Below are 10,481 nucleotides of genomic sequence, written 5' to 3'. Positions count from 1 at the left end.
GCATAGAGGGAAATCTTCTAACATCTTTCCCTTTAACACACAAGAAAAGGTATGGAAAAAGCCAGCACGTCATCCATCCTTACCTGTCCTTATCTGGCATTATGTGAATAGATTCATATTTCTATTATGTCCAGTTCAAATTTTGAGAATGTACATGTCTAATTCCAAATAATGACCAATTACCTAATATTTTCCACTAATTTGCTCCATTGTCAACCTCCAATTTCATTTTCCAAACTACAAATTGTTGTAAAAACACCAAACGGCGTTAAATGTCTTGAAAAATCTAATGATAATATATTGAATGCATGCATGAAGTATTTAAATGGATTGAATTTAAATACAAGATTCATGATTGAATGCTTAAATGATGTACGAAAAAGGCTTTTCAATGTCATTTACTTAGCTCTATGAGATTCTCTCAAATCACTCACTTTTTTTCCCTATTGACAGAGATGAGGAATTCGACAGAAGTATCTGAATTTATTCTCTTAGGTCTAACAAGGGACCATAGACTACAACAGGTTCTCTTCCCTCTTTTCCTGCTGCTCTATATAGCCTGTTTATTGGGAAATGGGGCCATTCTGATTGTTATCCTGACTGAACCTCGGCTTCACATCCCCATGTATTTTTTTCTGGGAAACCTTTCTTGTTTGGATATATGCTACTCTACTGTGACTGTACCAAAAATGCTAAGGGGATTCCTTAGAAATCATCAGTCAATCTCTTTTAATGGCTGCCTCATTCAGCTGCACTTCTTCCACTTCCTGGGCTGTAGCGAGGCTGTGCTTCTGGGCATCATGGCATGCGACCGGTATGTGGCTATCTGCAAATCATTGCATTATACTCTCATAATGAATAAATGGACTTGTGTTATCTTAGCTGGAGTCACATGGACCATTGGATTTTTTTATGCCTTGATGCACACAATTGTGACCTCTCAACTTGTTTTCTGCAGCCCCAAACTTGTTCCACATATTTTTTGTGACATCAAACCTCTTCTTGTGTTAGCTTGCAGTAGTACAAGACTTAGTTATACCCTGCTAAATTTTGTTACTGTTTCAATTGCTTTCTCTTCTTTCCTTTTCACTCTTCTCTCCTATTTTTACATCATCTCTTTTCTTGTCCTTAAAGTCCAGTCATGGCAGAACCGTTGGAAAGCCTTCTCCACCTGTGCATCTCACCTGATGGTTGTGGCAATGTTCTACATTCCAGTATTGTCCAACTACATGCTTGCTTCTGCCAGTGATAAAGATCCAATTGTCTCTCTTTTATATAGTATAGTTACACCAGTTTTAAATCCTCTGATCTATTCTTTAAGGAATTATGAAGTCAAAAATGCTATAAGAAAGATTCTAATTCAGAATGCCATTTTTGTAAGGATATGAATGCTTCTGTTTTTTAGAAAATGCTATTCAAAGTGTTCTAATGCTTAGCTTCATGTTACATAACAGAATAATTTCTATATCTTCTCCTTTTAAGATCATCCCATGATGACCTCAAGTTTCTGAAAATGCTACAGTGGTTTGAAATATACTTCCAGATGGATCTAATTTCATATATATATTATTTATATATAAAAATAATTCCATGGGTTTTCTATTTTTCCAATTGTAATTTATTTAAATTAAAAGGTAGGATTTATGTTTTTAATTGAATTTATCCTTTATTGCATATTTCTGAAAGATATTTAAAGCTAGTGGGATCAAATAAATAAATGAATGAATAAAAAGAAGAATTTTATATTGTAACTATTTTTATTTCCTCCATTACTTAAAAATATTCCAAACAGAATACTGATGATTCTGACACACTGTACATCTGTAGCTTCAATAAACTTTATAAGATTGCATATTAAGAAGTCCTTTCAAAAGTAACAGAGAAAATGAAGATCCTCAGGATAATTTTAAAAAGTATCCCTCAGTTAAACCCCATTCTTTATGATGAACAAAGTGGAATAAAAAAGGGGGGGCTACGTATGTACATTTTAAGGTTTTTTTAGAAGAACTAAATTTTGGAATTTCAGAAATTAGATGACAAGTGTCTCTACATCGGAGGTGGGTTGTTCCCGGTTCAGCACAAATTGGCACAAATTATGGAAGTGGTGGGAGGCTCTGCCACTCACCCAGATGCTTTGGTGAATGTGCAGAAGTGTTGTGTGCGAGCACAACCAAACCGGTAGTGCTGGGATTTGCAACCCACCTCTGCTCTACATATGTATTTATATACAATCATTGCTATTTGGGAGCTAGAGGAATGGAACCCCATACAATCTAGGAGTTCTCCAAATTGCTTCATGAAATATAGCTTCATGGGGCATGTCTGATAATGTCTTCACTTGAAGACAGGGAACAGTTGACTGATATTTTAAAGCTATATTTTAGATCATTTTAATTCATTTGTCTGGGTTTTTTTTAATAATGTACTTTTTCACACTTACTTTCTGTTGATCACTGAGGATCAGAACATTCCCTAGGTAGCAAAATAGCAGACAGCATAATTCAGGGCAGAAGCTTACTTTGGGACTTTATGAAGCTTGGTTTCTACTTGTTTCTACATACAGAATCGATAGTTCTTACACAGAGAGAAGGAGAGAGAGAGAGGGAAAGGGGGGAGGGAAAGGGAGAGAGAAAGACTTGATTAGAGGGATAAAAAAGAACTTTATTAGTGAAATCTTTCAAGGAAGTAAAATAAGGAAATAATGCACTTAGTAAGCCATGGTACAAAAATGCCACCATGTATATTATAAGTCTTGAGTTTGTTTGTTTGCCACCCATCTCACTCTGAAGCGACTCAGCATAATACAATACAATACAATATAATCCCATACTGATGTATATATAATTTTACCCACTTCAGACAACAACTGTTGAGGGAGAGAAGGAGGCTGATGTCATATTCTCACCCCTTCCTATTTTGGGTTGGTGGCTTTCATATATCAACCTATGACATTTTTTGTTCTTAAGGTGATATTTGCAAGAATATTCCATGTTCTGTCAAAAGGCAGATATAACTGAAAAACCTCTTTGGAATGTTATAATATAGAATTTGTTATAATATAGAATTAGCAAAGGGAATTCTTGTATTTTGAACTCTTGGCTAAAACCACACTGACTCCTCTAAGTCATTGTCTGAATTTGATGTCTGTGGTTCTTGCCTTGACTTATACACATATTATTTCATGTATCCCTAGTCCTTATTACTATATCAAATAATACTTTCAAGCATCATTGGCTTATACTTGTATATTTCCTGTATATTTTTGCTGAAAATAAAAAGACATTCATTTAATAATACATGAAATTATTGTTGAATAATTGGCTACACAAATTATATGTATAATTAAATTCAGCAAATGTATTCCCTCACAACCAAACAAGTATGATTGGTTTATTGGGTGGTTTTTTCCCTAATGGCAAGAAATGAAGTTTTATAAGGCAAACATATTTTATAAAGGTGAAAATCATTCAAGATATTTTCCATAAGGAAGGTTGATTATTTTCATCCCTTCTAATTACACCTTGTTGTTTTCTTTGGCTCTTGGGCAAATTTGTCTTCAGTTATAATTTCCTCTTACTTAGTGGCAAAGATGTTTCATTAAGGTATGTATTATCTAGATATTTAACAGACTCAAAATGTTACTCAGGACAAATGTTTGACAAATTCTTTTCCCCTTCAAAATAAAATACAGGAACCTATTTCTTGAGGCAGGCAAATATATGATAAATATGCCTAAACAACAGAACAAGAATAACAAAAGAAGATAAGCAAATAGTTGTCATGATATGTGAAGAACTAACTTATATTAATCCAGATGGCATGGTAGTAGCTGTATGATATAATTATTGTTTTGACAACACAGGATTTTTGAATAATTTTTGAAATTTTTTTGATAGCCTTCTCAACTTCCTGCATCAACAAAGTCATTGCCAGGAAAGAAATATTTTGAAAGGTTCTGCAAAAATTTTATTCACCAGTTTCTATTGTTGGTTAAAAAAAATGCAATATTGCAGAAAAAGCATTTTATTGATTGATGGATGGATGGATGGATGGATGGGTTTCCTACCTTTATAGCATTTTTATAAATAATTCAAGGCAGAAAACATACCTAATATTTGTTCTGCCTCCTATTTTCCTCACAATATAAAAATCTATGTTGTAACGCAAATAATGCAGTATACCTGCAGTGAGTCTACTCTCAGCATTAGTAGTTTGCTACTTTTTTAGATATGCATTCATTCAGACAAAACAAAAAGCAAAACCATGCATGCCTCAGTTGGCAAGTGACCGAAGGTATGTGTGTTAGTTTCACACATTAGTTAGTTGTGATATGAAACCATTATTGTAGGAGAAGGATGGTGTCAGGTATTACATATTAAAAGGGGATCTTTAAAATAACTCAGGAGGACTCTGGGAAAAAGAAGCATGGAAATAGGATTAACAGCTGGTAGTTTTCATTGCATGCCAACAAAATTCTATGGCATAATCCTGTACGACAGGTTCAAAATCTCTTGCATGTTGTAATTAATATCTAGCCTTTCATGATGTCTAAATAAATTCTCAATATTTCCATGATTTTGTTTGGTTCTTTAAGAACGTGGTCTGGTTTTGTTTTCAATGTCTGCTCATGTTTCTCACTGATTTATTTTTATCAACGGAATAGCATCTTGCTAGGATAAAAAAATTGATGACTGAACAAAAAAGAAAGCAAAAAACCACTGATGACCACTAAAGACAAATCTTAATTAATAAATAATTTCAGAATCTGGAAACCTAAGAGATTGTGATCTAAAGATAACAAAAACCAGGAGTGTTGACCCAGAAACAATTGGTATAAATTAAAGGTATTGTGTTGAGGAGGGCATTTTTCTCCTTCCATGGTCACCAAAATCATTCTCTTTCTGCACAATGGCAGAGGCAAATACATACTTTTGAAATGCATGTTTAGGATGACTCCATCATTTTTACTATTGTATATCTGTCATTGTGGCACCATCAGCAAAATTGTGTTTGTCTTTATCTGTATATCTGTATCCTATCATTCTGTCATTGTCATGCTCAGAAGTGGGTTAAAATAGGTGAGATTTTTATCTATATTTATCTGTAGTTAATATCTTGTGTTTTGCTTTTTCTTTCTTTTTTAGTTATGGAAAACCATACAGAAGTAGACAAATACATCTTAATGGGTTTGAACAGTTACTCCAATTTTCAGTATTTTCTATTTACAATATTTCTGCTTTTGTATCTGGCTACATTAGTATGGAATGGTGCTATTATTGTTATACTTTTATCTGTACCACACCTTCACACTCCCATGTATTTTTTCCTTGGAAACCTTTCCTGCCTTGATATTTTCTTTTCAACAGTCACTGTACCAAACATGCTAGCTGGATTCCTTTCAAACCTGCATACAATATCCTTCAAGGGCTGCATGGTCCAGCTGCACTTTTTTCATTTCTTGGGAAGTAGCGAAGTCATTCTCCTTGGAATCATGGCTTATGACCGCTATGTTGCAATATGCAATCCTCTGCGGTACATGATCATCATGAGAAAAGAGGTTTGTCTCCTAATGGCAACAGCTGCCTGGTGCACTGGATTTTTCCATGCTTTGATGCATGCAACAGTGACTGCTCGCCTCCACTTTTGTGGATCAAATCACATTGAACATTTTTTCTGTGACATCAAGCCTTTGTTGAAACTGGCCTGTGGTAGCACATACCTCAATCTTATGCTCCTCAGTATTGTGACCACTTGTATTGTTATGGGTCCTTTTATTTTCATACTACTCTCCTACCTCTATATTATTACTTTTCTTCTTGTAAAGGTTAAGACCCGAAGTGGTTGGCAAAAAGCCTTCTCTACCTGTGGATCTCACCTAACTGTGGTGGCTTTACTTTATGTTCCTGTATTGTTTAATTATATGATTCCAACTGTGAGTAATTCATCAAAGCAGGATATGATAGTAACTCTCATATATAGTGCAATTACCCCAGTTTTAAACCCACTTATTTATACACTGAGAAATCAGGAGGTTAAACTAACAATGAAGAAAATGTGGAGAAAAAACAACCTATTTTTGGGGTAATGGAAATTTTGGAAAGATATTGAAACTATGATGGTTCAGTATCACAATGCTGTCATTTCCCAACCTTGTATTTTTCAAATAAGATCTTTTAGTTATTTGAAAATCCTAAGGAATATAAGATTCTCACATACCTCATTTCTTAACCATTTTTATATAAATTAACCTACAGCAAAAGAGAGGTTTTCTGAGGATAAAAATTTCACTTGGTGAATTATTTTTTCTGAATTAAAAAAATAAAGAAAAATAAACAAAGACTTAAACACATTTGTCAAAAAAAGCTTAAATATTTCTTTATTTTAACAGAGAACCAGAATAATTGTATAGGCAAAAAAGCAGTGGGAGCAGAAGGGATTTCTGACTGTCTGCTGGCTTGCCCATTGAATTTATTTATGGAAAGTCGGCAGGTAGCATCAGAAATATTCTTTACTGTCTAGTAACTACATGTTTAGGATTTAGGAGTCGGGAAGAAGGCGGGGCTTAGCAGTGAGAAGATGGATTTTCAGGCTATTCCTGAAATTCCCCTATTCCGAAGGAATTGGACGGTTCATTTTTGAACCCAAGTTGTCCCGGAGAGACAGTGAAAGGTTGGAGGAGATCCAGTGACCCCAGAGACATTCGCAAAGTCCCTGGGGGCTTGGAATTTAACCTCCTTTGCCAGTGACTTCTGGATTAGCCGTAAGCTAACCGAAACTGCAGGTTGCCCCTAAGAATGGTGTGAGTGTTTCCAGCTGGTAAGTTGATTTTATTACTCAGAGAGACATGGTCCGCATAAAAATTTAAGCTAATTGAAACCAAAGAACAGAAGAATCTAGCGGCGATTTGGATCTCTTTATTGGTTTATGGACAGTGGTTACCCTATTTTTTAAATGTTTTAAATGCTACTTACATGGACATAGGAAAGATTACTCCAACATCTCCTCTGACTCTCTGTAAGTGGGCTGCAAACCAATTTACTATAATTTGGCTCCCTACAACTTGACACTTTTATTGTTGGCTGGGTTGGTCTAAGATCAGATAAGACTGTACAGCTCCCAGCTTGTTTGTACTTGCAAATACCTTAAAGCTTCTAAAGGGAAAATACTAACTGCGTACAAAGATGGCGTCTGTTCAAGTTTCAAATGATTCATTTCAAATGATTTTTTCTGCACTACAAAAGCTATCTGACATGTATGACAGATTTGAAAGGAAGCTGGATTACTTGCTGTTTCTAACATCAAAATATGAAGAAAAAAGTGAGAATGTTGAATGTTTGAATGTTCCTGAAATACAAACAAAGGATATCAGAGATGAAGATTTTCAATTTGCTGACATTCCGGGCATCTGGTTTACCTCTGAGGGAGAAAAAGATGGAACGTTTGAAGGGGGGGCAGCCACACAGAAGATTTACTTCGAAAGACAGAGCGTAGAAGGAATGAGAAGCATTAAAGAATTTGTACTTTATGAAATATCATTTGCAAAACTTTTGATACCACCACTGAGAATTAAAGACAAGCTGAAAAGTGGAATAAATGGAGGACAACGACATTATATGAGAGGCACCTTAAGCAAAAAGGTGCAAAGATCTTCTTGTTTGGACTTGCTCATAAAGACGTTTGGAGAACTTGATCCACGAATGGCAACAGGATTAAGGAGGTTTTGTTATTGAAGAGACACAGGCTGATAGATGGAAGAATACAATTCAAAATTAGCTAAACCTAATTAATTTTATTTGTAATAGACATAGTTGAATAATAATTGATAATGATAGTAATGTATATAATGTGGAGTTGATATGATAAATAATAATTGGATATGAGAAGGGAAGGTTAGAAATATTTTTGGACCATATACAAAGGTTATTAATCACAATAATTATCACTATTAAAAATAAAATAAAACTATATACAGTTAAATGTTAACTAATATGGGGAAAATGTTATGATATACGATATAATTACATAAAGAAAGGAGAATGATAATAAACTATATACATGGAGGATGGAATTTTTGGTATTAAATATTATGGATGTTTAGCTAAAACAGGATATGAGGATTTGATGTTAATGGAGGATTTTATAAACAAGTAAATGAAATGCTAGCATGTGGTTATGGATTAAATCTTTGGCATAGTTAAGGATGAAAGATGTTTAAACAACTGTAGTCAACTAAAAGTGGAGGTATGATGATGTCAATATGGTAAACATTTGAGTTAAGATATTTGAATTAATATGAATTAATGGAAGAGATGCACAAAAACATGTTGTAACCAGCTGATATACTTTTTTATAATATATACTTGTGTTCTTTTTCTTTTCTTTTCTTTTTTTTTTCTTTTATTTTTCCCTGCCTTGTTTTCTGTTTTTTGTCTTTTTTGTGTTCTGATTTTTTCTTTTCCCACTGGTGTGGGCATGTGTTGTTTATGTAACAAAATTAAAAAAATTTAAAAAAAAGGATTTAGGAGTCTTTATTAAAGATTCTAATTCTGAATTAATATTTCCCAGAAATTCCCTTCACTAATAAACAAAAAAACCTGCAATGAGTTCAAGGCAAGGCAAGTCTATGAAACCAAGAGAAGTCCCCAAATCCAAGGCAAGTTCAGACAAAGGGTGTCCTAAAAGCAAAGCCAAGTCCACAAAGTCAAAATAAATCTATGAGTCATAGACAGATATAGAATCCATGAAACACTATCCAAAGTCCAAGATAAGAGTCACAAGTATAGGAGCATACAGAGCCAGAAAACTGACACGATATTCCCTAGCATTGTTCCCCTCCTTCCATTGTGCTAAATAGCCATTTCCTGGTGCAGACCATTAAGGGTGGGCACAAGGTTTCTGCCTCGCAAATAGTCAGACTGACCTCCACTATGCTTGCCTTTTCTTTGCCCTGATCTGTGCTCCTAGATCAGATAGAGAAGGCAGTTCCTCTTCCTTGCTGCAGACCAGCTGCAGCTGTTTTCTCAGCGCATCCAAAGGCTAATGGCTGTCCTGTTATAACTGTGCTTCAACCATCCCACTCTCAGCCAGCTGCTCCTCTAGTTGCTTTCCCTGCAGCTGCTCTACCTCACTTGGATCACAGCCTCAGCTTTGGAGCCTTTGGCTCCACCAACCTCTGATGTGCCAGGGATTAGTTCATCCTCCTAAGAACTAACATCCAGGGAGTCATATGGTGAAGTGTCCTGGGTCATCCTTCCTCCCTCCCTCCCTCCCTCCCTCCCTCCTTCCCTCCCTCCCTCCCCTGCCAATTTCCCCATTTATTTTTTGAGAGAAGCTTGCAGGAAGAAATTCATTGGACAAACAAGCAGGATTGTAAGTAACTGCTGACTTGTGGGAAAAGGAGAAAGGAGGCACAATCAGGTATAAGTTCAGAATTGTGCATTGGGTTGTGCAAGAAGTGTGGGAAGAAGCATGGGTGATATGTTATCCCCTCTCACAACCCATTCAGTATCCACCCAACCCATGGAATGTCTCTTGTAGTTTTATTTCTGATTAGAATCCCCTTTTGGATTTTGTATATATCAGAAAAAAATGAATTCATGATTTTTATGATTGAGCAGGGTAGATTATAGATCAGGGTCAAAGTCACATCATTATGGCAGTGTCATATGATGTATCAGACTTCCCCCCCCCTGCTAAATCAGGGATGGGTATGGCCAGTATGTGACTCATCTGGCCTCCAGGCAAGGAATTTGAAGCCCTGTTATAGTGAAGATAATTAAGTTGTAAATATAGAATAAGAGGTATATTTATTGTTGTACTTATAAAAGCTGTAAAGATCATCAGAAGCTACTTCTATAATTTTTTCTTTCATTTCTGTTTCTTTTTTCCTTATTTTTTATTTATTTATTCAATTTGCATATCCATGCATCTCAAACCAGAGAAATTCCTAATTAGCTTTAAGTCAACATTTTTCAGAAGTAAAAACAAAAACAAAGCAAAAAAAACTGGATCAGCATCATTAAAAAATATGGAAATTTTTAAAAAGTAAGATAACCACTGTCCAAAATCATTCCAAATTTAATTCCACCGCTTGATTCTTCTGTTCTCCAATTTAAAGGCAGTCTCTTTTTAAAACAGTAAAAGTTCCTCACCAGCTGGAAACACTTTCTCTTTCCGTATCCTTCCATTTTGGAGCTGCCCCAACTTCATCAGCCTTGGCTGGATTTTTTTGTCGCTGGCTTGAAAAACTTCTCTTGCATCAGTCAGGGACTTTGCGATGTCCCTGAGATCAGAAAGACGTATTCTTCCTGTTCACCATCTCTTCGAGACGGTTTAGGTCCGATTGGACCATCCAGTGGCAAAAGTATCAACTGCGGTCTTGGAGCATCGAGACCACATGTCCGTATTGTGACATTGGCTCCTCCCACTTTTTAAAATGCTATTTTCATGGATAGAATTTATGCAAGCCTTTAACAATGAAT

At 35.4% G+C, this 10,481-nt stretch overlaps 1 protein-coding gene and 1 pseudogene across 1 annotated transcript; both read left to right on the top strand.

The window, feature by feature from the left end:
* The first annotated feature begins 455 nt into the window (after nucleotides 1-455).
* Nucleotides 456-1,388, top strand: LOC106537655 (olfactory receptor 12D1-like). The gene has a single exon (XM_014051847.2). It carries the CDS (start codon nucleotides 456-458, stop codon nucleotides 1,386-1,388), a length of 933 nt encoding a protein of 310 aa, XP_013907322.2.
* A 3,758-nt stretch (nucleotides 1,389-5,146) lies between these two features.
* Nucleotides 5,147-6,036, top strand: LOC106537654 (olfactory receptor 12D1-like; annotated as a pseudogene).
* The last annotated feature ends 4,445 nt before the right edge of the window (nucleotides 6,037-10,481 follow it).

Source organism: Thamnophis sirtalis, unplaced genomic scaffold, assembly GCF_051295495.1.
Source record: "Thamnophis sirtalis isolate CommonGarterSnake01/CBP01778 unplaced genomic scaffold, rThaSir2_p1.2 scaffold_4, whole genome shotgun sequence".
NCBI lineage: Eukaryota > Metazoa > Chordata > Lepidosauria > Squamata > Natricidae > Thamnophis > Thamnophis sirtalis.
The sequence above is the reverse complement of the archived record's forward strand: the minus strand, read 5'-3'. Positions and strand labels throughout refer to the sequence as shown.